A 25,344-nucleotide genomic window follows, 5' to 3' on the forward strand; every position below is an offset into this window, starting at 1 on the left:
AGGACCAAGTAAACCTGGGCCATCCCTGATAGGTTTGTCTAACCTGTTCTTAAAAACCTCCAGTGAGGGGGATGCCACCACCTCCCCCGCATAACCCAGTCCTGTATTTCACTAGCCTGAGAGCGTGTTTCCTACTAGCTAACCCAAATCTCCCTTCCTGCAGCTTACGACGATTCCTTCTGGGCCTTCCGTTGCCATGAACAGTTGGTTGCTGTTCTCTTTGGAACAGCCCTTAACATACTTGCAGACCTACCAGCTTCCCCTCAGTCTTCTTGTCTCACAACTAACCAGGCCCAGTGTTTTTAATCTTCACAGTCACGTTTTCTAAACCTTTTAATCATTTTTGTTGCTCTGCTCTGTCCTGCCAGCAAATTGTCCACATCCTTCTAAAAGGCTGGTGCCCAGCCCTGGACACGGCCCTCCGGCTGAGGCCTCAGCAGTGCTGAGTAGAGCAGGACAGTTCCCTCCCGTGTCTTACAGGCCACACTCCTGTTAATACACCCCAGAATATTAGCCGCCTTCACAGCATTAGCTCATATCCAATTTGTGATCCACCGTAACCCCCTGATCCTTTTCTACCGTCCTGCCACCTACCCAGGTGTTCCCCGGAGTGTAGCCGTGCGTTTCATTTCCTTCCCAAGTGCAGGACTTGCACTTTATTGAAGTTCATCTTGTTGAATTCAGGCCCCTTTTCCAATGAGTCAGGGTTGGTTTGAATTCTGACCCTGTCCAACGTGCTGCAAGCCCCTCCCATGGTGTCCTCTGCCAAAGCCATAAGCGCACACTCCGCTCCATTAGCCCAGTCCTGAACAAAAATATTGAGTAGGTCCAGCTCCAGGGCAGAGCCCTGCAGGATCCCGCTAGCTCCGTCCCTCCAGCTCGACATAAACCACTGAGAGCTACTAGAGTGTGGGGGGGTTTCAACCCACCTTACAGTCGTTTCCTCGAGCCTGCACTGGGGCCAGATGAAATCTATTTGTTAGGGATTCGTTCCTGGGGATGGGAGCTAACTGGGGACTGCAAAAGGAAAGAGGCCCTGGTTATTCCATTCACTCCGGGGTCTCTTGCTACCGGTCACAAAATGTGTCACCCCGCCCGGGTTCAGGGATGTGGAGACACCCGCCGGCTCTGCTGGCACCATTGCCTGGGTCCAGGCCCATTCCCCATCCCAGTATCTTAAATACCTTCCTTTGGCTTCAGCAGCGCTTTGCAGCAGCACTGTTGCGGGGTGTCTGTTACCTGGCAGCCCTGCAGGCGCAGGTTCTAGACCCCTACCCCAGCCCCCATGGTGCCTATGCTGCAAGCACGACAGTCACTAATCGACAGGGAGGGGCCCTTTCAGCTGGGCTGGAGTTCAGGCCCTGGCTGACGCATGCCTCCAGCTGGCCAACTCAGGCCTAGCAGCGGGCAGCCCTCCTGGCCCCTGCAAGGCTGGTTAAAATGCTTGACTAAAGTGGAGCGAGGCAGGGGCGGCTCTAGACATTTCGCCACCCCAAGCACGGCAGCATGCCGCAGGGGGCGCTCTGCCAGTCGCCGGTCCCGCGGCTCTGGTGGCCCTCCCGCAGGCAGCGGACCTTCCGCAGGCACGCGTGCGGGAAGTCCACCGAAGCCGCGGGACCAGCGGACCCTCCGCAGACACGCTGCCGAAGGCTGCCTGCCTGCCGCCCTCCCGGCCACCAGCAGAGCGCCCCCTGCGGCTTGCCGCCCCAAGCATGCACTTGGCGTGCTGGGGCCTGGAGCCGCCCCTGGAGCGAGGCCTTAAGTGCCCAAGGGGATGTGCTGCTTCTCGGGAGGCCGGGGCAGGGCCTGCAGGGGTGTGTCGGCGCCCCGTGCAGCTGAACGAGCCCAGAAGAGCAGGCAGCGTAATCCCTCTGGAACGCTGCCTCAGGGAAGTGCAGGGAGGATATTGAAACCATGTTATCGCTGTGATCTGGGACGGGCCGCGTCAGAGCCTGGGAGTGAGGGAAGGCGGCTGCAGGAAATGACAGCAGGAGAGAGGGATTTCAGCAGGGGATGTTGCCAGAGCTCCTCTCAGCCCAAGAGATCCCAAAGCACCTGCCAAGTTCAGAGCTGGTTGGAGGTCTGAGAGGAATCGCACCTGCTGATAGCAGCTCAGAATTTAGCCATATGCAGAGGGAAATAACTTCCCTGGCACTGAAATGCAGCCACCTCTGGGGTGGAACATGGCAGTTCTACGTGATGGTTTGGACGAGAGGTGGAAAGTGCAAGGGGGAGTTAGGGAGGCAGATGGAATTTGCCAGGCTGACCAAGGGGCAGGACCCCAATTCTGTGGTTGGCTGAAAGAGCAGGAGCGTGCCCCCTGCTCCCGGTAGCACAGCGCCCCCAGGACTGTGCTGACTCTCAGCGCTCCCTACGGAGACACCCGCCCTACTCCCCCCCATGGCTGGATTTTCCTCTGTCCAAGTGCTGGGCCTTCCCAGCCCTGCTTAGCTGCCGCTCCCTGACAGGACCACCCGAGCCCCTGGCGATAACAGAGTCTAGCACCTGAGCGGCGCAGCTGGAGAAGGACAAAGCTGCCCTGGTTCCTCATTTCCTCGCTGCTATTCAAGCTTCCCTGCCAAACCAGGCCCAGGGCAGACACTGACCAGCTCAGGCTGAGCTGTCCGCTTGTTAGGCGCCTGGGTGAGATCTGAGCCAGCGCCCGGCTCGTGGCATCTTGACACTGATGGGTTCTGGATTCCCCGTAGTGTCCACAACCTCCAGCTGCTTCAGGGCCGCGAAGGCCTGGTCAGACACGCCGGCTGCCAGCAGGCGGTTGGATCTGAAAGAGCAGGAGGACAGGGGAAAAACTTGGTCCTCTGCCGGGTAGAGGCCTCCTGAGACGGCATTTGTTGGCCGAATACTCCGGGGAGAGGGCACCCAGGCCCCTGCCCTAGGCAGTGGGCCCCTCAGGTCAGAGCAAGGACGGGACAGTCCCATTCTGCTGGGCTCCAGCCTGGCCCTCCCCACCCCGTAAGTGTTGCTGAAGCGCGGGGGGGGGGGGGTGCGGAGAGCAGCGATTTGGCTCGAGGTCACTCTTGCGCTGACGCTAGCCGTGTGGCTGTTGTGACTCTGGCAGGACTCAGGCTGGCCACCCGAGTCCTAGCCCGCCCAACCCCATGGGTTGCAGCGCGGGTGGCTAGCCCGAGCTGCCCCCCCTGCTCCCCACCATAGCTGGATTTCCCCAGCGAAGCTAGTGTGAGTCTGTCTACCTGCGCTGCAAGGCATGCGCCCAGCTGCAATGTCGACACACCTACAGCGAGCCAGGGGTCCTGACTCCCAGCCCCCCCTGCTCTGACCCTCACCCCACACCCCTCCCAGAACCAGGGACAGAGACCCCGGAATCCTGACTCCCAGCACCCCCTGCTCTGACCCCTTCACCCCACACCCCTCCCAGAACCAGGGACAGAGACCCCGGAATCCTGACTCCCAGCACCCCCTGCTCTGACCCCTTCACCCCACACCCCTCCCAGAACCAGGGACAGAGACCCCGGAATCCTGACTCCCAGCACCCCCTGCTCTGACCCTCACCCCACACCCCTCCCAGAACCAGGGACAGAGACCCCGGAATCCTGACTCCCAGCACCCCCTGCTCTGACCTTCACCCCACACCCCTCCCAGAACCAGGGACAGAGACCCCAGAATCCTGACTCCCAACACCCCCTGCTCTGACCCCTTCACCCCACACCTCCCAGAACCAGGGACAGCGACCCCGGTCTCCTGACTCCCAGCCCCCCCTGCTCTGACCCTCACCCCCCACCCCTCCCCGAACCACGGACAGAGACCCCGGAATCCTGACTCCCAGCACCCCCTGCTCTGACCCTCACCCCACACCCCTCCCAGAACCAGGGACAGAGACCCCGGAATCCTGACTCCCAGCACCCCTGCTCTGACCCCTTCACCCCACACCTCCCAGAACCAGGGACAGAGACCCGAATCCTGACTCCAAGCACCCCCTGCTCTGACCCCTTCACCCCACACCCCTCCCAGAACCAGGGACAGAGACCCCCGAATCCTGACTCCCAGCACCCCTGCTCTGACCCTTCACCCCACACCCTCCCAGAACCAGGGACAGAGACCCGGAATCCTGACTCCCAACACCCCTGCTCTGTCCCCTTCACCCCACACCCCTCCCAGAACCAGGGACAGAGACCCCGGAATCCTGACTCCCAGCACCCCCTGCTCTGACCCTCACCCCACACCCCACCCACAACCACGGGCAGAGACCCCCGAATCCTGACGCCCAACACCCCTGCTCTGACCCTCACCCCACCCCTCCCAGAACCAGGGAAAGAGACCCCGGAATCCTGACTCCCAGCACCCCCTGCTCTGACCTTCACCCCACACCCCTCCCAGAACCAGGGACAGAGACCCCGGAATCCTGACTCCCAGCACCCCCTGCTCTGACCCCTTCACCCCACACCCCTCCCAGAACCAGGGACAGAGACCCCGGAATCCTGACTCCCAGCCCCCCCTGCTCTGACCCTCACCCCACACCCCTCCCAGAACCAGGGACAGAGACCCCGGAATCCTGACTCCCAGCACCCCCTGCTCTGACCTTCACCCCCCACCCCTCCCAGAACCAGGGACAGAGACACCGGAATCCTGACTCCCAGCACCCCTGCTCTGACCCCTTCACCCCACACCCCTCCCAGAACCAGGGACAGAGACCCCGGAATCCTGACTCCCAGCACCCCCTGCTCTGACCCCTTCACCCCACACCCCTCCCAGAACCAGGGACAGAGACCCCGGAATCCTGACTCCCAGCACCCCCTGCTCTGACCCCTTCACCCCACACCCCTCCCAGAACCAGGGACAGAGACCCCGGAATCCTGACTCCCAACACCCCTGCTCTGACCCTCACCCCACACCTCCCAGAACCAGGGACAGAGACCCGGAATCCTGACTCCCAACACCCCTGCTCTGACCCTTCACCCCACACCCCTCCCAGAACCAGGGACAGAGACCCCGGAATCCTGACTCCCAGCACCCCCTGCTCTGACCGTCACCCCACACCTCCCAGAACCAGGGACAGAGACCCGGAATCCTGACTCCCAACACCCCTGCTCTGACCCTCACCCCACACCCTCCCAGAACCAGGGACAGAGACCCGGAATCCTGACTCCCAGCACCCCTGCTCTGACCCTCACCCCACACCCTCCCAGAACCAGGGACAGAGACCCGGAATCCTGACTCCCAGCACCCCTGCTCTGACCCCTTCACCCCACACCTCCCAGAACCAGGGACAGAGACCCGGAATCCTGACTCCCAACACCCCTGCTCTGACCCTCACCCCACACCCCTCCCAGAACCAGGGACAGAGACCCCGGAATCCTGACTCCCAGCCCCCCCTGCTCTGACCTTCACCCCACACCCCTCCCAGAACCAGGGACAGAGACCCCAGAATCCTGACTCCCAACACCCCTGCTCTGACCCCTTCACCCCACACCCTCCCAGAACCAGGGACAGAGACCCGGAATCCTGACTCCCAGCCCCCTGCTCTGACCCTCACCCCACACCCTCCCAGAACCAGGGACAGAGACCCGAATCCTGACTCCCAGCACCCCTGCTCTGACCTTCACCCCACACCTCCCAGAACCAGGGACAGAGACCCGGAATCCTGACTCCCAGCACCCCTGCTCTGACCCCTTCACCCCACACCCTCCCAGAACCAGGGACAGAGACCCGGAATCCTGACTCCCAGCACCCCTGCTCTGACCCCTTCACCCCACACCCTCCCAGAACCAGGGACAGAGACCCGGAATCCTGACTCCCAGCACCCCTGCTCTGACCCCTTCACCCCACACCCTCCCAGAACCAGGGACAGAGACCCGGAATCCTGACTCCCAGCACCCCCTGCTCTGACCCCTTCACCCCACACCCCACCCAGAACCAGGGACAGAGACCCCCGAAACCGGACTCCCACCACCCCCAGCTCAGACCTTCACCCCACACCCCTCCCAGAACCAGGGACAGAGACCCCGGAATCCTGACTCCCAGCACCCCCTGCTCTGACCCTCACCCCACACCCCTCCCAGAACCAGGGACAGAGACCCCGGAATCCTGACTCCCAGCACCCCCTGCTCTGACCCCTTCACCCCACACTCCTCCCAGAACCGAGAAAGAGACCCCGGAATCCTGACTCCCCGCACCCCCTGCTCTGACCTTCACCCCACACCCCTCCCAGAACCAGGGACAGAGACCCGGAATCTTGACTCCCAGCACCCCCTGCTCTGACCCTCACCCCACACCCCTCCCAGAACCAGGGACAGAGACCCCGGAATCCTGACTCCCAGCACCCCCTGCTCTGACCCCTTCACCCCACACCCCTCCCAGAACCAGAGAAAGAGACCCCGGAATCCTGAGGCCCAGCCCACTGCTCTGACCCCTTCACCCCACACCCCTCCCAGAACCAGGGACAGAGACCCCGGAATCCTGACTCCCAGCACCCCCTGCTCTGACCCCTTCACCCCACACCCCTCCCAGAACCAGGGACAGAGACCCCGGAATCCTGACTCCCAGCACCCCCTGCTCTGACCCCTTCACCCCACACTCCTCCCAGAACCAGAGAAAGAGACCCCGGAATCCTGAGGCCCAGCCCCACTGCTCTGACCCCTTCACCCCACACCCCTCCCAGAACCAGGGACAGAGACCCTGGAATCCTGACTCCCAGCCCCCCTGCTCTGGCGCCACCTTTCGGAAAGGTCGGTGGGAAAGCCGGTCAGCAGGACGGCAGGGCAGGAGCCTGCCTGTGCTCCCGGCACTAACCTCCCTGCTCTGGCTGTTACCTGAGGACGATGGCTCGGATGTCGGGGATGGTGTGGAAGGCTTCGGCCCCAATGACAGCAATGCGGTTGTGCTGGAGATACAGGTACTCGAGGGACTCTGGCAAGTCCGGGGGGATGTAGGACAACTCGTTGTTGCTGAGATCCAGGAGCTGGGGAGCAGGAGGGACAGGGTTACCCAGTTCTCAACAGCTTCTTGGATTCACTCTACGCCGCTAATCGCTGGTAACACCCTGCCAGGCCTGACTGCTCTAGACAAGGTTCTTGCAGGGCAGGCGGGTCGGGGACTTGATCACAGCGTTCGAGTCCCTACACTGGGAGAAGGGAGAAAACTCAAACCACTTCTCCATTCAGCATGTCGTTAGCCTGTGGAACTCCCTGCCACATGAAGTCAATGAGGCTGCGAACAGAGTCAGACTCGAAGAGGGGCTGGATGTTTGTATGGATGACAAGGAGATCTGGAGTTAGAACAGTTCTGGAAGGGAGATTAAACCTCATGGTTTTAAGCCAATCTCTGACTATTAGGAGACCGTCATGGGGAGCTGAGTATCCCTGTGGGAGTTCCTGAACCTTCAGCTGAGACATCTAATGGTGGGGCTCTCAGAGACAGGATAAGGGGGTACTTGGCCATTGGTCCTGATCCTGTCTGACACTGCCATGCTGCCAGAGGGCTCTTTAACCTAGCAATGAAGGTACAAGCTCAGGAGTTCTGGTGCCTCATCTCTAATCACTGAGCCACTTCCCCTCTCAGAACCAGGACAGAACCCAGGAGTCCTGGCTCCCAGCCCCCTCCCCACTAACCACTCTACCCCACTCCCCTCCCAGAACTGTGGATAGAACCCAGGAGTCCTGGCTCCCAGCCCCCTCCCCCAACCACTCTACCCCACTCCCCTCCCAGAGCCGGGATAGATCCCAGGAGTCCTGGCTCCCAGCCCCCTGCTCTAACCACTCGACCCCACTGCCCTCTCTGATTACATCATTAGGGCAATCATCCCCCTCCCTCACCTTGAGCCCCTGCAGCTCCTGCCACGTGCCAGGGGTGATGGAGCCGATGCGCAGCCTGTTGTGGGCCAGGTGCAGCTCCTTGAGGCCGGTCAGGTTGGCCAGCAGCTCGGGCGAGAGGGAGTTGATCTGGTTCTTGTGCAGCTTGAGCACCTGGAGGCTGGGCGGGAGGCCGGCGGGCAGCAGGGTGAGCTGGTTGCCCGACAGGTCCAGGCTCTCGAGCCGGCGCAGCTTGCGGAAGGCCAGCCGGTGGATCTTGGCGCTGTAGAGGCGGTTGTAGCTCAGGTTGAGCTCGGCCAGCAGGTAGGTGTTGGCGAAGTCCGGCAGGCCGATGTGCGTGATCTGGTTGTGCAGGATCATGAGGGAGCGCACCCGGCGGGGCAGCCCCGGGGGCACCCGCTCCAGCCGGTTGTTGTAGAGGTGCAGGGTGTGCAGGTTGCGTAGCTTGAGGAAGGCGTCGGGGTGGACGCCGGCGGCCGTCAGGCGGTTGTTCTGCAGCAGCAGGTACTGCAGGCCGCGCACCCGGCTCAGGCTGTCCCGGGGCAGCGAGTCGATGTGGTTCTTGCCCAGGTGCAGGATCATGATGTTCGGGGGGAAGCCAGCCGGGATCTCGGTCAGGTTGTTGTTAGACAGATCCAGGTACTCCAGGCTCTTCAGCTTGCTGCAAAGGAGAAGGGGAACGGGGTGCTGGCTTGGGGTGAGCAGCTCGTGCCGTAGCCTCCTGCTCTACTGGACCCAGGAGTCCTGATGCGCTGCCCCCCCCGCTCTGACCACTAGACCCTGCTCCCCTCCCCAAGCTGGAAATAGAACCCAGGAGTCCTGACTCCCAGCCCCACTGGCTAGAACCACTAGACCCCCCCAACCCTGCCCAGAAGTCCCATCTCCTCCACTCTAACCACTCTGCAGCTCCCTCCCTCAGTCTCACCTGAAGGTGGAAGGGTCCATGCCCTGGTTGGACAGGTTGTTGTTCTGCAGGTAGAGCTCTCGGAGCTTCCAGTGGCTGCTCAGCGCCCCCCTGGGGATCCGGGCGATGCGGTTGTTCTGCAGGGACGGGAGGTCGCGGCCACTAGAGATGCCCCCGAGCCTGCCTCAGTCACCGTCAGCAGGCCTGGGGGGGAGACTGCCCTCGATACAGTACCAAGGTAACCACTAGGCCACCCAGCCCAGCTGCCATCTGAATGGCAGAGCTGGGACACAGAGAGGCGATGGGCTTGCCCAAGGTCCCAGAGTGAGTCAAAGGCCACGCTGAGACTAGAACCCAGGAGTCCTGGCTCCCAGCCCCCTGCTCTAAGCACTAGATCCCACATCCCACCTGGAGCTGGAAACGGAACCCAGGAGTCCTGGCTCCCAGCCCCCTGCTCTAACCACTAGATCCCACTCCCCTCCCAGAGCTGGAAACGGAACCCAGGAGTCCTGGCTCCCAGCCCCCTGCTCTAACCACTGGCCTATACCTCCTCTCCCCATATCAAAGGCAAAGGGCTGTGGGGCTTTGGGATGTGTCATGCCTCGGGGATCCAGGCCAACCACACGTTTAGGGGCAGATCCCCTGCCCCGCCCTGCCCCCGGTCATGAGCCCAAGCCCTGCCCCACCTGTAAGTGGAGCCGGACGAGCGCAGGGGGCAGGTTCTGGGGCAGGTAGCTGAGCTGGTTGCTGGAGAGGATCATGGTGCTGACGGCGTCGGAGCCGTTGAAGGCGTCATAGGGGAGCCCGGTGTTGGTCAGCTGGTTGTTGTGAAGATACACGGACCTGCATGGAAGAGAGGGAAGCAAAACAGAGCTGACACCAGAGTCTCTGGGGTAGGGTAATGCCTCTGTCCTGCATTACCCTACAGGGGAGAGCGCCCCCTAGTGAGCCCTCCAGCCCTGCAGCACGGCGCCCCCTAGTGCCATGCTGGGGTGAGCACTGACTGCAGGGGGAGAGCGCCCCCAGGTGAACCCCCATCTCGCTCCCTGCAGCACAGCGCCCCCTAGTGCCATGCGGGGGTGAGCACTGACTGCAGGGGGAGTCCCCCCCGAAGTGAGCCCCCATCCCGCTCTCTGCAGCACAGCACCCCCTAGTACCATGCGGGGGTGAGCACTGACTGCAGGGGGAGAGCGCCCCTAGTGAGCCTCCATCCCGCTCCCTGCAGCACAGCGCCCCCTAGTGCCATGCGGGGGTGAGCACTGACTGCAGGGGGAGAGCGCCCCTAGTGAGCCCCCATCCCGCTCCCTGCAGCATGGCGCCCCCTAGTGCCATGCTGGGGTGAGCTCTGACTGCAGGGGGAGAGCCCCCCCCAGAGTGAGCCCCCATCCCGCTCCCTGCAGCACAGCACCCCCTAGTGCCATGCTGGGGTGAGCACTGACTGCAGGGGGAGAGCGCCCCCAGGTGAACCCCCATCCCGCTCCCTGCAGCACAGCGCCCCCTAGTGCCATGCTGGGGTGAGCACTGACTGCAGGGGGAGAGCCCCCCCCCCCGAGTGAACCCCCATCCTGCTCCCCGCAGCACAGCACCCCCTAGTGCCATGCGGGGGTGAGCACTGACTGCAGGGGGAGAGCACCCCTAGTGAGCCCCCATCCCGCTCCCTGCAGCACAGCGCCCCCTAGTGCCATGCTGGGGTGAGCACTGACTGCAGGGGGAGAGCACCCCTAGTGAGCCCCCATCCCGCTCCCTGCAGCACAGCGCCCCCTAGTGCCATGCGGGGGTGAGCACTGACTGCAGGGGGAGAGCTCCCCCAGGTGAGCCCCCATCCCGCTCCCTGCAGCACAGCGCCCCCTAGCACTGTACTGGGACACTGAGGTCACCCAGAGGGGAGAGCGCCCCCTACTGAGCTCCCTACCCAGCTTGAAGAAGAGGCCCAGGCTAATGAGGCCCCGCCCGTCGGACCCCCGCACGCCGAGGCAGGGGGCTGGAGGGCGGCTCTACCTGAGGTTGGCTTTCTGCCCAAAGGTGAGCGGGTAGACTTCGGTGAGCAGGTTAGCAGCCAGGTCCACTATGCGCACTGTGCTGGGAAGGATCTGCGGTGCTACCGTGAGCTGGAAAAAAAAAACAGGGGAACAGGCCCATTCTAGCAGAGCAGTGTGGCCCCGGATCTACCCTCTGCCGCCACATGGCCTGGCCAGGCTCTATACAGGGATTGCGTCACTGGCCAGTGGCATGCGGCCACCTCTGCGGTCAGAGGTAGGGTGACCACATGTCCCGATTTTATAGGACAGTCCCAATATTTGGGGCTTTTTCTTATATAGGCTCCTATTACCCCCCACCCCCTGTCCCGATTTGTCACACTTGCTGCCTGGTCCCCCTAGTCAGAGGCAGCAGCTGTTTATACAGGGATTGCTCAACATCTGGTCTGGGTAGAACACAGCAGCTGTTTCACAGTGCCCAGGGCCACCACACAAAGGTTTAGGACAGGAAGTGGAGAGGAATCCTCTCTCCAGTGAGCACAGCAGCAGCAGGGGAGGAAGACAGGATGGAATCACACCAGGGTTAGCACAGACACTTGAGGGAAATGTGTCAGCATCTCTAATGACCACGTGGGACCCGTCTCCTCTGAAAGGCGGCACCTCACGGCGCCCCTGAGTGCCATGCTGGGCCCCGGGGTCAGCACAACTCAGAGGGAGCATGGCGCCCCCTAGTGCTGCACTGACTCAAGGGACAGCGCTGCCTACCGAGTCCACCAACCTGCTCCCTGCCGCGCAGCGCCCCCTAGCGCCACATGACAGAGTCACCCCACCACCCCCTGCAGCACCCTTGGCTTCCCCTGGAGGTCCCATCCCATCCCACTGGCGACCACGCTCAGCATGGTTTAGCTTGGGAAATCCCTCTCTCACACGCACACGTGCAGAGCTCCCTCCAGCTAGCTGGGCGCAAACTCCTGGCACCATCCCTGCTCGTTAAAGCTGAGCACCGGGCCCCGCCCTGCCACCCCCGGGGCAGAGGACAGCCGCGCGCACACCTTGTTGTTGGCCAGGTAGATGTACTGCAGCGAGTCCAGGGACTCAAAGGCTTCATCCGGGAGGCCTAGAAAGCAGCAGAGAGAAGAGCGGAGATTGCCTAGTCCAGGCACACCCTGCACAGAAGGGAGGCCAGTACGTGAACCTGCTCCATCCAGCTAGTGAACTCAGACCCTGCCTCCCTCCCTGAAAGGCCCCGGGGCTGCTTCCACTCACCCACAGAGCTACGCATCCTGTAACTGGCATCCAGCTACCCAGAATGCTTTGCATCCAGCTTCCCACCAGGCTTTTCTATAACGGTCCCAAAAAACTTCCCAGGCTGCTGAAATGCAGCTGCCTCTGGGATGGAGCATGGCAGCTGTTTGCACAACACTGCATAGGGACCGTTCATCTAGTGCTGAAATGCAGCTGCCTCTGGGGTAGGAACCAGCAGCTGTTTAACAGCATGCGACAAGGCTGCACAAGAATTTAGAAGTAGGCGTGGAGGAAATTCCTGTATCCAGCTGAAACTGCAGGACAGGGGGACGGCCTGCAAGTGCATCCTTCTGGGATTCAAGGAGAGGAGGATAAAGAGATGATGGGCTCTGATACCGGACCGTGGGGATTTCTCTAGGAGGCCGGAAGAGCTCTCCCTTGACACACACACACACACCCAGGTCACGTTGGCAGGGCCCCTCCCTTCGATGGCGTCCCAGCCCCCTGCCCGCGACGGCTCCCTCACCATCGGAGATGATGTGGTTGTTGTGCAGGTTGAGGGTTTTCAGGCTGGTCAGCTGGGCCAGCTCGTCGTAGGGCAGCTCCCGCAGCTGGTTATTCTGCAGAAGGAGACCCGCTCACCTCAGTCCCTGGGCAAGTGGGAGGCATTTGCCCAGGGCCGGAGGGCAGCAGTGAGAGAGAGAGACGGGGGGTGGAGAGTCAGGGAAGGGCTGCTCTGGGCTCTGGAAGGGATTCCACTGAGGCACCACGTCCAACAGCCCCCGGCTGCTCCCTGACCCCCGGGGCACCGCGTCCAACGGCCCCCGGCTGCCCTCTGACCCCAGGGCACCGCGTCCAACGGCCCCCGGCTGCCCTCTGACCCCTGGGCCACTGTGTCCAACAGCCCCCGGCTGCCTTCTGACCCCCGGGGCACCGCGTCCAACAGCCCCCGGCTGCCCTCTGACCCCTGGGCCACTGTGTCCAACAGCCCCCGGCTGCCTTCTGACCCCCGGGGCACCGCGTCCAACGGCCCCCGGCTGCCCTCTGACCCCAGGGCACCACGTCCAATGGCCCCCGGGTACTCCCTGACCCCGAGGCACCACGTCCAATGGCCCCCAGCTGCCCTCTGACCCCTGGGGCACCGTGTCCAATGGCCCCGGCTGTCCTCTGACCCTTGGGGCACCGCATCCAACGGCCCCTGGCTGCCCTCTGACCCCTGGGGCATCCAATGGCCCCCAGCTACTCCCTGACCCCTGGGGCACCACGTCCAACGGCCCCCGGCTGCCCTCTGACCCCAGGGCACCACGTCCAATGGCCCCCAGGTACTCCCTGACCCCGAGGCACCACGTCCAATGGCCCCCAGCTGCCCTCTGACCCCTGGGGCACCGTGTCCAATGGCCCCGGCTGTCCTCTGACCCTTGGGGCACCGCATCCAATGGCCCCGGCTGCCCTCTGACCCCTGGGGCACCGTGTCCAACGGCCCCCGGCTGCCCTCTGACCCCTGGGGCACCATGTCCAATGGCCCCTGGCTGCCCTCTGACCCCTGGGGCACCGTGTCCAACGGCCCCCGGCTGCCCTCTGACCCCTGGGTTGCTCTTTAGACCCTCCTCAGTAACTGAGATCTGGCCCTGGCTGGGCTCCTGGGTTCACTGGGGGCCGGGGACAGTTACCTGCAGAGAAAGATGCTGGACAGCTCTGGAGACGTTGCTGGGGAAGACGTGCAGGTCGAGCCCCCCACACTCCACCGTCTCCTCTGAGGGGCAGGTGCAGTTGGCCGGGCAGCCTGGGGTGTTCTTAGGGGGCAGAGGCCCCACGCCAAACGGTGGGGATGGTGGGGCGTCCTCGTCATCCTGGCTCCCGAGCAGGCAGAAGGAGGGGATCTTCACAAAGAGGACCAGGAGACAGCCGCAGCTCAGCCGCTGGGGAGAGCGGGAGAGGGTCTGGTGAATTCTGGAGCGAACTGAACTGTCTGTATGCTGCAGGCCTGCGGAGTGGAGAGCCCGAGGGCTCCTACCAGCCCAGGCCTGGCGCTGCTCAGCCCCATCAATGCAGGCTCTGTCTCCAGAGCACCAGCCACTGCTGCGGGGGGATGGAGGGCCCCACTGAGCGGAGCCCGCTGGGGATCCAGGCAGGTCGGTTTACAGGGCACTTGGCAGCTCTGAAATGCCTTAGTTGTTGTTTTAGCCGGCCTGGCAGCCGATCAGCTGCCCCCAGCCGCACAGGCCGGCATTTCACCGCCTCAGCACGCCAGCCGGATTGCGTGTGCACGGGTGTGTGCGTCTGGAAATTAACACATCAGCGCCTGGCACAACGGGGCCCTGATCTCGGGCTGGGGCTGCAGTCTGGGGTGGAGCTGGGGATGAGGGCTTTGGGGTGCAGGAGGGGGCTCCGGGCTTGGGGAGGCTCAGGGCAGGGGGTTGGGGCGCGGACTTACCTTGGGTGGCTCCCGGGCGGCGGTGCCACGGAGGCAAGGCAGGCCGCCTGCCTGTCCTGGGGCACTGCTCGGCGCCCTGGAAGTGGCCAGCAGGTCCAGCTCCTAGGCGGGGGCAGGGGGGGCAGGAGCTGCACGGTGGAGTGCGGAGCTGGTGCATGGGGCGGGGGCAGCGCGCAGAGCCCCATGCCCCCCCACACACACACCTAGGAGCCGGACCTGCTGGCCGCTTCCGGGGCGGGGGCAGTGCCCCAGGACAGGTAGGGACTAGCCTGCCTTGCCTCCGCACCCCACCGACCGGACTTTAAACGGCCCAGCCGGCAGTGCCGACCGGAGCCGCCAGGGTCCCTTTTCAACTGGGTGTTCCAGTCGAAAACCAGACACCTGGTCACCCTAACTATAATACAAAAAAACCCCACTCTCCCGCTGCCTGTTTCGTTCCCTGGCCACGTGCTTTTTCGGAAGCAAGATGTACATTTGTGGAACAACAGAGACATGCTACAGGGCTCCCACGAGCTCTGTTCGGTATTCCAGGGAGTGATTTACCCCCAGATGGGACTGAGCCCTGGAAAACGGCCTGGAGGGAATGGCCCTGCAGGGCTCGCTGGGCTCCGACAGATCCCCCACAGAACAGGTGCGGCCCGGACACACTCCTGTCCTGTCCTGTCCCACCAGAACAGGATCTGTTCAGTCTTCAGCTTCTCCGCTGAGGCTGCCAAAATGGACCCAACTGTGACGTAGTTCGAAATTGGCCGGGACCGGGGGAGTTGCCCCCTTCCCCTTCGGGAGCCGAGTGTGAAATGAGCAGGCAGGATCCCAGCCCGGTTCCCAGCTGGGAGACAGGTCAAAGCCTGCCAGCCTGACAGGCAGTAAATGGCCCCTTGTTGACAGCTCCAACAAACCAGCCACAAAGAAGGAGCTCTGCTCTGACTGGGGCGACGGGGGTTGTATCAGCAGGGCAGGGCTAAGGCGCATTGATTGCTGGGTCTGGGGACATTCGCCTTAATGCCAGGCCCCTGCTTACTCACTAGACCCCACTCCCCTCCAAGAGCGGAGAATCGGCTCTGGGGTCGAAAGCTGGATCTCCCCTGGGCCTTGCCTGGGGAATCCCCTTGGACACAGCCCCACCAGCGAGAGCACTAGCAGCTGAACCACTGTGTCATGAACCCTGCTCAGAGCAGGTGGGGGGCCGGGCCCCAAAGGATGGGATGAATCCCTCCTAAGATTTCCCCCTTTTGGCCAGTGCCAATGCATCTAAGCGGGTCTGGGAGATCTCCTCCCTCCCAGCTCAGAGTGGGATGGCCCCCAGCTGCCCTCGTGAGTCACCCGCCTGTCCCCAGCCCAAGCAGGCGTCACCGGAGCCTCGTCGCCAACAAGCCTGAACTCCGCTGGGTCCCCAAAAACGCCGGAGCCAAAGCTCTCCCTCACCATAGCCAGGTCCCGGCTGCAAGTCTCCCAGGCTCCACTCTGCAGAGTCTTCTCAGGATCTTTAATTGAAGCCAGACCGGCGCAGGGCTCCTGATTCCCTCTGCTCTGTCTTCGCCTCCGAAATAAAGATCGTCCTCACATGGTCCCCACAGGAACAGTCGCGTTCCACACACACCCCCACGCTCGCCTCCCGGAGCACTGGAAAAGGAAACGGAGAAAGCAACCTGCCAGGAGCTGTCACGCTGCCTGGGCGTGAACTGCAGCCGGGACGCTGTGTCTTCGCTTGCTGTTGTCTTCACATCTGATCAAAGCCGAGGGAGGGAGGTGGGATGGGGGGAGACTCGGGCTATGGGCAAGTAGGGGGGCTTTGTGTCTGCTGCAATTGGGGTTGCATAATGGGGCTGGCAGAGGTCCTGAAGGAATGTTTGGAAGGGATCACGTTTACCGAGTCTGGTATTCCAACCATGTACAGAGGCAGATAGGACTCTGGGGAAACTTAACTGTTGCTGTTTGTTTTTCCTAAAACGGAACCGCCATGTTCTGCCCCCGCCCCAATCCTGTGCTGCTCCGCACTCAATCGCTAAGCTGCCCTCCACGCAGGCTGGCTTGGTATTAGCACTGCCACATAACCCGGGGGAAACTGAGGCACAATGAGCTGACGTGACTTGCCCAAGGTCACCCAGGGCATTGGAAAGAAGTCAGGAGTTCTTCCTCAAAATCCCTCATTAGACCCCACTCCCACCCCAGAGCTGGGAACAGAACCCAGGAGTCCTGGCTCCCAGCCCCACCTCCTCTAACCACTAGACCCCACTCCCATCCCAGAGCTGGGAACAGAACCCAAGAGTCCTGGCTCCCAGCCCCCCTGCTTTAACCACTAGATCCCACTTCCATCCTAGAGCTAGCAATAGAACCCAGGAGTCCTGACTCTCAGTCTTCCTGCTGTAAGCACCGGACTAACATTTCCCCCACCCCAAGCAGAGACCAGCCCCCACCCCAGGAAACTTAAGCCCCCAGATCATGCCCACTAGACCACAAGTCTCTGCTCCCACTAGGGACTCCAGATTTCTCCCACTAACCAATGGGAGGTGGGAATTCCCAGATTCCCCTCTCCCCTCTGCCAAACACTGGGATTCAGCTTCCCGGCTGCTCACGCCTTGATGCTGACTTATCCAGGGGCAGCGCCCGGGGGGCCAGCAAGGGGACGTTGCCTGATTCCCATATGGGGTAACATTTCTGGCTCCCAATGGGCCATGAAGAATGTAATTTGTCCGGCCTCAAAGACCTCCCTGGGAATCGCAGTGTTTGTGCTTCGGAGTCAGTGGTAATGGCCAATTACCGTAACTGAAATACTTGTCACCCGGCCAGCTGTAAGCCGCTACACAGTTGCTTCAGCAGGCTGGGTGCAAATTCAAGAGACCACAGGGGCTTTCTCCGAGCCCGTCTGGACAAGCCCCAGGGGCTCTGCAGGGAGCAGGGGCTGACTCCCTGGATTGGCTCCCAAACCGTCCCCCACCCCAGGATTGCCCCCCATCGTAGATTCAAGGCAGCTATTTCTCTGGGCCCATCCATCCCAGAGAAGGATGAACTCCTCTCTGGTTCCCATTCTCAGTGCTGCTGCTGGCCCCACTGCTCCAAACCCTTCATAACTCATGCCCCTTACGCAGATCTCACGACAGGAGGTGGAGTCAAGCCTCTGGGCTTCTGTCTCTTCTAGCACCGGAAGGACAGCTCATCCCAACCCAGCCCTACGTGCTGCTCTAGGCAAAGGCAGAGATTGGCACCCCGTAACCCAGATGGCTTGCTGCTTCCATCTCCTCCCAATCTCCCCTTGTCTGTGTCATTCCCCCTCGCCTGTAGGGGCCCCCTGGTTTCTGCTCATACGTCTGTAGCTGGTGCTTCGAGATTTAAAAACATGCCCCCAGAATTCTTTGCACCTCCTGCAGAGTTAGCACTTCAGAAGTACTGAGACAGCTGCCACAAAGGATTCTGGGACACTGAAGAGCCACTACTGCAAAGGATTCTGGGGCACTGAGGTACCTCTGCAGCAAAAGTCTTAAACCGAATCGACGCCGACCGTCATGTTTCTGAACACCCTCTAGTGGCAGCTCTCATTACAGTACTTCTTAGTACAGGAAATGTCTGTTGGGCTACACTACCTGGAGCCCCCCCCCCCCCCCCCGTCCGGGGTAACATGCACAGCTCCACAACACACATGCAATACTGCCAGCCCCAACCGGTCAAACTCCAGCAGATGTTTGAGTTCTTTTCCTTTCCCTTTTTGAGCCGTACAAGGGTCGTGTTTCCAGGCTTTCCTCTGCTGCGCCGGGCTAGAATGGGAAAACTTTAAAAAAAGAAAAGCCAAGATTCTCACGTAATAACATGACTCCAAGAAAACCACCAAATATCACAAGACTGGGCAAGGCTGCACGTGGCTGAGTGTGCCTTTGCCCTGGGCTTGTTCTCATAAGCCATCCTTGGCCCAGCCACAATGTGTCATCTAAGAAGGCAGCATGGCCCAGTGGCTAGAGCCCTGGACAGGGACTCAGGATACTGGGTTCTATTCTTGGCTCTGTCCTGTTGGGGACACCAGACAGGCCACGTCACCTCTCTGTACCTCTGTTTCCCCATCTGTGATGTGGGGATGACGATACCTCATTTAAAGCTGCTTCGAGAAGGGGCAGATGAAATGCGCTACCTGAGAACGAAGTATCAGACTCAATCCCATTTCAACTCAACCCCTCGCATGTTTCAGCTTCAATTCTTTCATTCCTTGCAAACTGAAATCCAAGGAGGATGCTAGAATGTGCTCCAGCCACTGCCAAAAGCAAATCATTAAGAAGCCTTAGCTGTGTTTTAAGAAACCCCAAGCTCTCCTTTCAGTGCCACACACTTCCTATAATTACAGACGCTCAAGACTAAGCCAGGTCCCTGGAAAGCACTGACACTGTTAAAGCCATGGGGCCAGATTTCCAATACCACCATGTAGTACAACAGAGAACCCCACCATCCTTAAAGCAAAACTGAGGAGTACCCAAACTCCTTACAAGGTCAGAGTCATCCTTGGCTCTCAATTGGCAACGCCCAATTTCTTTAAATCTAATTTACTTTCATGCCGTTTGTGTACTTTGCAATTTGCTCCTCATGGGGTTGATCGGTGAGGACAGGAAGGAACTATGGATTTGCTATATCCAATCTGACCATCCGTCCAGCTAGGCCTCTGTCCAGCTTCTTAGAGTACCCGTTCAGAGCACTGCCCCATGTAATTTAGTACACCTGCTTTCCTAGTGCATTGGATCAACATCCACCTACTCTAACATCTAGGGTGACCAGACAGTAAATGTGAAAAATTGGGACGGGGTAGGGGGTAATAGGAGCCTATATAAGAAAAAGACCCACAAATCGGGACCGTCCCTATAAAATTGAGACATCTGGTCAGCCTACTAATATCTCAGCTCCTGCTGCACAGGTTTTGTTAAAAGGTTAAGTGACTTTTACTGGCAAAAGTTCTGCAGCTGACAAAAAATATTTTGGCAGCGCACACTCCCACATGGGTGCTGGCACCTTGAGGCCACACATGGCATCAGGGTGTATGGGCAAAAAGGTGCTGAATTATGGGTAGGCATCCCAGCATCCTGTGTGTCCCACCTGCAAGCGTGCTGCCTTGTGGGGCATTTTTAGGCTGCGTGGTGGGATAGCCGTACATCTCTCAGGGAATTGTGGGAATTTGGGGTCAAAGGCCCACAACTCCCTCTGTCCCGTCCCATAATCTACTGCCCTTGTGCATCATCTTCAAACACGCTGTTGCAAATCCAGATGGACTTTTGAAAATGGAATTTAGCTTCCTTAGTCACTTAGGCACTATAAAAATTTGACCCCTAAACCAAAACGCCATTTAGTCCCATATCCCTGACACCTGCTGCCCTGGATCAGACCAGGAGCGCTGGTCCACCAGCCTCCTTTCACCACTGGGACTTTACAGATGTCACTCTGCTGCATATAACGAATTAGGAGAGACCTCAGAGTCTCTGCTCCAAAATCACCATTGCCAACTTGAACTATAGGCGACTCTCCATTAGCCAGGAACAATATAGAACCTATGACCCACAACTGAGCATAAGAACATAAGAAAGGCCGTACCAGGTCAGACCAAAGGTCCATCTAGCCCAGTATCTGTCTACCGACAGTGGCCAATGCCAGGTGCCCCAGAGGGAGTGAACCTAACAGGCAATGATCGAGTGATCTCTCTCCTGCCATCCATCTCCATCCTCTGATGAACAGAGGCTAGGGACACCATTCTTACCCATCCTGCCTAATAGCCATTTATGGACTTAGCCACCATGAATTTATCCAATTCCCTTTTAAACATTGTTATAGTCTAGCCTTCACAACCTCCTCAGGTAAGGAGTTCCACAAGTTGACTGTGCGCTGCGTGAAGAAGAACTTCCTTTTATTTGTTTTAAACCTGCTGCCTATTAATTTCATTTGGTGACCCCTAGTTCTTGTATTATGGGAATAAGTAAATAACTTTTCCTTATCCACTTTCTCAACATCACTCATGATTTTATATACCTCTATCATGTCCCCCCTTAGTCTCCTCTTTTCCAAACTGAAGAGTCCTAGCCTCTTTAATCTTTCCTCATATGGGACCCTCTCTAAACCCCTAATCATTTTAGTTGCTCTTTTCTGAACCTTTTCTAGTGCTAGAATATCTTTTTTGAGGTGAGGAGACCACATCTGTACACTATTCGAGATGTGGGCGTACCATGGATTTATATAAGGGCAATAATATATTCTCAGTCTTATTCTCTATCCCCTTTTTAATGATTCCTAACATCCTGTTTGCTTTTATGACCGCCTCTGCACACTGCGTGGACATCTTCAGAGAACTATCCACGATAACTCCAAGATCTTTTTCCTGACTCGTTGTAGCTAAATTAGCCCCCATCATGTTGTATGTATAGTTGGGGTTATTTTTTCCAATGTGCATTACTTTACATTTATCCACATTAAATTTCATTTGCCATTTTGTTGCCCAATCACTTAGTTTTGTGAGATCTTTTTGAAGTTCTTCACAATCTGATTTGGTCTTAACTATCTTGAGTAGTTTAGTATCATCTGCAAACTTTGCCACCTCACTGTTTACCCCTTTCTCCAGATCATTTATGAATAAATTGAATAGGATTGGTCCGAGGACTGACCCTTGGGGAACACCACCTAGTTACCCCTCTCCATTCTGAGAATTTACCATTAATTCCTACCCTTTGTTCCCTGTCCTTTAACCAGTTCTCAATCCATGAAAGGACCTTCCCTTTTATCCCATGACAGCTTAATTTACGTAAGAGCCTTTGGTGAGGGACCTTGTCAAAGGCTTTCTGGAAATCTAAGTACACTATGTCCACCGGATCCCCCTTGTCCACATGTTTGTTGACCCCTTCAAAGAACTCTAATAGATTAGTAAGACACGATTTCCCTTTACAGAAACCATGTTGACTATTGCTCAAGAGTTTATGTTTTTCTATGTGTCTGACAATTTTATTCTTTACTATTGTTTCAACTAATTTGCCCGGTACCGACGTTAGACTTACTGGTCTCTAACTGCCGGGATCACCCCTAGAGCCCTTTTTAAACATTGGCGTTACATTAGCTAACTTCCAGTCATTGGGTACCGAAGCCGATTTAAAGGACAGGTTACAAACCTTAGTTAATAGTTCCGCAACTTCACATTTGAGTTCTTTCAGAACTCTTGGGTGAATGCCATCTGGTCCCGGTGACTTGTTAATGTTGAGTTTATCAATTAATTCCAAAACCTCCTCTAGTGACACTTCAATCTGTGACAGTTCCTCAGATTTGTCACCTACAAAAGCCAGCTCAGGTTTGGGAATCTCCCTAACATCCTCAGCCGTGAAGACTGAAGCAAAGAATCCCTTTAGTTTCTCCGCAATGACTTTATCATCTTTAAGCGCTCCTTTTGTATTTTGATCATCAAGGGGCCCCACTGGTTGTTTATCAGGCTTCCTGCTTCTGATATACTTAAAAAACATTTTGTTATTACCTTTGGAGTTTTTGGCTAGCCGTTCTTCAAACTCCTCTTTGGCTTTTCTTATTACACTCTTGCACTTAAGTTGGCAGTGTTTGTGCTCCTTTCTATTTGCCTCACTAGGATTTGACTTCCACTTTTTAAAGGAAGTCTTTTTATCTCTCACTGCTTCTTTTACATGGTTGTTAAGCCACGGTGGCTCTTTTTTAGTTCTTTTACTGTTTTTCTTAATTTGGGGTATACATTGAAGTTGGGCCTCTATTATGGTGTCTTTAAAAAGGGCCCATGCAACTTGCAGGGATTTCACTTTAGTCACTGTACCTTTTAACTTTTGTCTAACTAACCCCCTCATTTTTGTAAAGTTCCCCCTTTTGAAATTAAATGCCACAGTGTTGGGCAGTTGAGGTGTTCTTCCCACCACAGGGATGTTGAATGTTATTGTATTATGGTCACTATTTCCAAGCGGTCCTGCTATAGTTACCTCTTGGACCAGCTCCTGCGCTCCACAGTTTTACATTGATAGCCCACGGCCACTTCTTTGTAGGAATACAGGTGTTTAAAAAACAACACCCTTCCTGAGCCCTGCAGCTATCAGATGATGCCTTGTAGCATGACAGTGGATTAACACTTCTCTTGCCTTACATTACTAACAATGCTATAATGGTAGCAAGATTCCCAAGCCCGTTTTAAAAGTATTTCTGGTATTTGACTGGCTGACCTTTGGAAGCTAGTGTTAAAAGCCTATTTATAGGTCCAGGCTCCAGCCTGGCTTGGCTGGCTCAAGGCCGGGATAGAACTGTAAACATATTTTTCTGGCTTTTCTTTTCCAATTCCCACATTCTGACCATTTGCCAGTGTATTAAGAGTCCTGCCAGCTTCTGAGTCAGACAGGGAACGGAGCCATGACTCTGCCTCTGTCCTGCAGCCTGTGATCAGGCCCCAACTATTTCAACATGAGAAGCTTCTGGGCTAGCCGGGGTTCTGGGGAACGGGGTATTTCCCCCCTTGCTGATCCTCTGCTCTCCTGGCAGGTGAATTTCAATGCCAAGGCAGAGCCGAGATCTGAAATGCCTCCTCATGCCAAATGAGATGAATTTGGTCCTAAGGATTTATAGTGATAAAGATGTCTTGTGGCAAAAGGCCAGAACTTGGAGTCAGGACTCCTGGGTTCTATTCCTGGCTCTGGGATGAGAGTGATCTGCAGTGGTTAGATCAGGGGTTTGGAAGCCAAGACACCTGGGTAGACGGCAGGATTGAGCGTCAGGACTCTTGGGTGCTACTTCTGGCTATGGGAGAAGCCTAATGGTGAGAGCACAGGGAGTCTGTCTCTGTCGCAGGCACCGGAAGGCAGTGTGACCTAGTGGTTAGTCCGAAGCGCTGCGCTACATCCCAGGCTCTGTGACCTTGGCCAATTCACTTTCCTGCTCCATGTCACAAGTTCCCCTCCATGAGATAAAAGGGGTTAATCACAGCGACCTACCTGCCAGGAGTGTTGGGAAGCTCAATCCATTCACGCTGGCAAACTGCTTGGATGCGTTGGATGGAAGACGCTGGAGATGGTCAGAATATTATTGAAACCCCAACGTTGATTAGAAGGGGGAAGTTCTCAGCTCGTTTTCTGACTGATTCCTTCCTAAATAAGTCACTGGTCAGTTACTGAAGTCAGGCATCAATGAGGATGGCGGATGCTGCCTATCACCAGCCGCCTGGGATTCTACAAGGGGTGGGTGCCCCCTCGTTCACGTCCACGGCTTCAGAGCTCGTTTTCATGCCACACGCAGATGATTTCACATGATGTTCAGCGGAGACAAGAGGACACTGGGCGGAAGCAGTGACATTTTTAGGCAGGTAGATGATTTCCTCATGGTCTTGTTGGTGGTGCTCATCACCAGAGTGAGCACGTCACAGAGAGGAAGGAATTTCTCTTCAGAACTCCCCCAGGACATAAATCCAGCCTGGACGTCTTTCTACAGGAGACACTCAAACTCATAGAGAGGTTTTGGGCTTGATTCAGGAATCACCGGGTAAGAGTCTCTGGTCTGTTTTCTGCCAGAAGACGGATCAGCGGATCAAAATGGTCTCATTTGGCCTCAGCATCCACGAATCTCCCTCATTATAGATCGGGGAGTGTTTCAGTGCAGCTGGATGACGTTTCCGTGCAGGGCGACAACACAATGTGGTTGGGATGTACTGAGGGTGTAAAGCATCACCCCACTGGACACAGTGTCACTTGGCTGGCGCTGAGCTGCACCACTCTGGGGCATTGAGCTGCTCCTACCACTGGGCTCCACCACCATCTATCACAACACGCTTTGGTTGTCAGCCCAACTGAGCAAGATGGTGCCATCTCGCTGCCCCCCATTGTGGGCCATGCTCCTGGCTTGCTGCCCCACTGGGCGACATGCTGTTGGCAGTGGCCCCACCGGGTGCCACGTTGTTGGCTGTGGCCCCACTGGGCGCCACGCTGTTGGCTGTGGCCGCACCAGGCGCCACGTTGTTGGCTGGTGCCCCAATGGGCACCACGTTGTTGGCTGGTGCCCCACCAGGCGGGAGGCTGTTGGCTGTGGCCGCACTGGGCGCCACGTTGTTGGCTGTGGCCGCACCAGGCGCCACATTGTTGCCTGTGGCTGCACTGGGCGCGAGGCTGTTGGCTGTGGCCGCACCGTGCGCCACGTTGTTGGCTGTGGCCGCACCGGGCGCCACGTTGTTGGCTGTGGCCGCACCGGGCGCCACGCTGTTGGCTGGTGCCCCACGGGGCGCCACGTTGTTGGCTGTGGCCGCACCGGGCGCCACGTTGTTGGCTGTGGCCCCACCGGGCGCCACGCTGTTGGCTGTGGCCGCACCGGGCGCCACGTTGTTGGCTGGTGCCCCACTGGGTGCCACGTTGTTGGCTGTGGCCGCACCGGGCGCCACGTTGTTGGCTGGTGCCCCACTGGGTGCCACGTTGTTGGCTGTGGCCGCACTGGGCACCACGTTGTTGGCTGGTGCCCCACTGGGTGCCACGTTGTTGGCTGTGGCCGCACTGGGCGCCACGCTGTTGGCTGGTGCCCCACCGGGCGCTACAACGTCTCTCGTGCCAGGGCTGGGCTGTCACTGCCGCGGGATGCCTGGGCCTCAGGCACCTTGAGGCCACATAGACCCTGTTGCCATGACGACGGCCCAGCACCCGGTACTTCTCAGGCACCGCTTAGACGCCCCGCTCTGGAGACCCCCTGCGCCCAAGGGCCCGTGGTCTCGCCGCCTGCCAGCCCGGGAGGCGGGGCCTAGCTCATAGCTTTTCTCCATAGCAACCAAACGAGATAGAAACTGACAGGAGTTAGCCACCAACCGGACAACGCGGACTGACGGGGCGGGGCGCGGGGGCGAATTCTGATTGGTGCGCTTGCCCTGAAGGGGCGGGACGCCTATGATTGACCGTCCATCGGACGAATGAGAATCGCGGAGATATCTTAAATCCCGGCGGGCTCCGGGGCTGGCCAATGGAAAAGCAGCGTGGGCGGGCCCGGGCGCAAGAGGCGGTGGCGGGCCGGGCCGCT

General features: G+C 58.5%; 1 protein-coding gene across 1 annotated transcript; it reads right to left on the reverse strand.

The window, feature by feature from the left end:
• Positions 1–1,734: 1,734 nt before the first annotated feature.
• On the reverse strand, positions 1,735–25,093 carry PODNL1 (podocan like 1). The gene is given in 15 exon segments (XM_039514710.1): positions 1,735–2,782; positions 6,789–6,937; positions 7,791–8,448; positions 8,713–8,828; positions 9,378–9,534; positions 10,690–10,799; positions 11,720–11,784; positions 12,439–12,532; positions 13,583–13,831; positions 15,772–15,816; positions 15,819–15,947; positions 15,950–16,243; positions 16,245–16,468; positions 24,232–24,849; positions 24,982–25,093. Coding segments are annotated over 15 exon segments (3,171 nt in total). The 3' UTR covers positions 1,735–2,631.
• Positions 25,094–25,344: the final 251 nt, after the last annotated feature.

Source organism: Mauremys reevesii, linkage group 25, assembly GCF_016161935.1.
Source record: "Mauremys reevesii isolate NIE-2019 linkage group 25, ASM1616193v1, whole genome shotgun sequence".
Lineage (NCBI taxonomy): Eukaryota > Metazoa > Chordata > Testudines > Geoemydidae > Mauremys > Mauremys reevesii.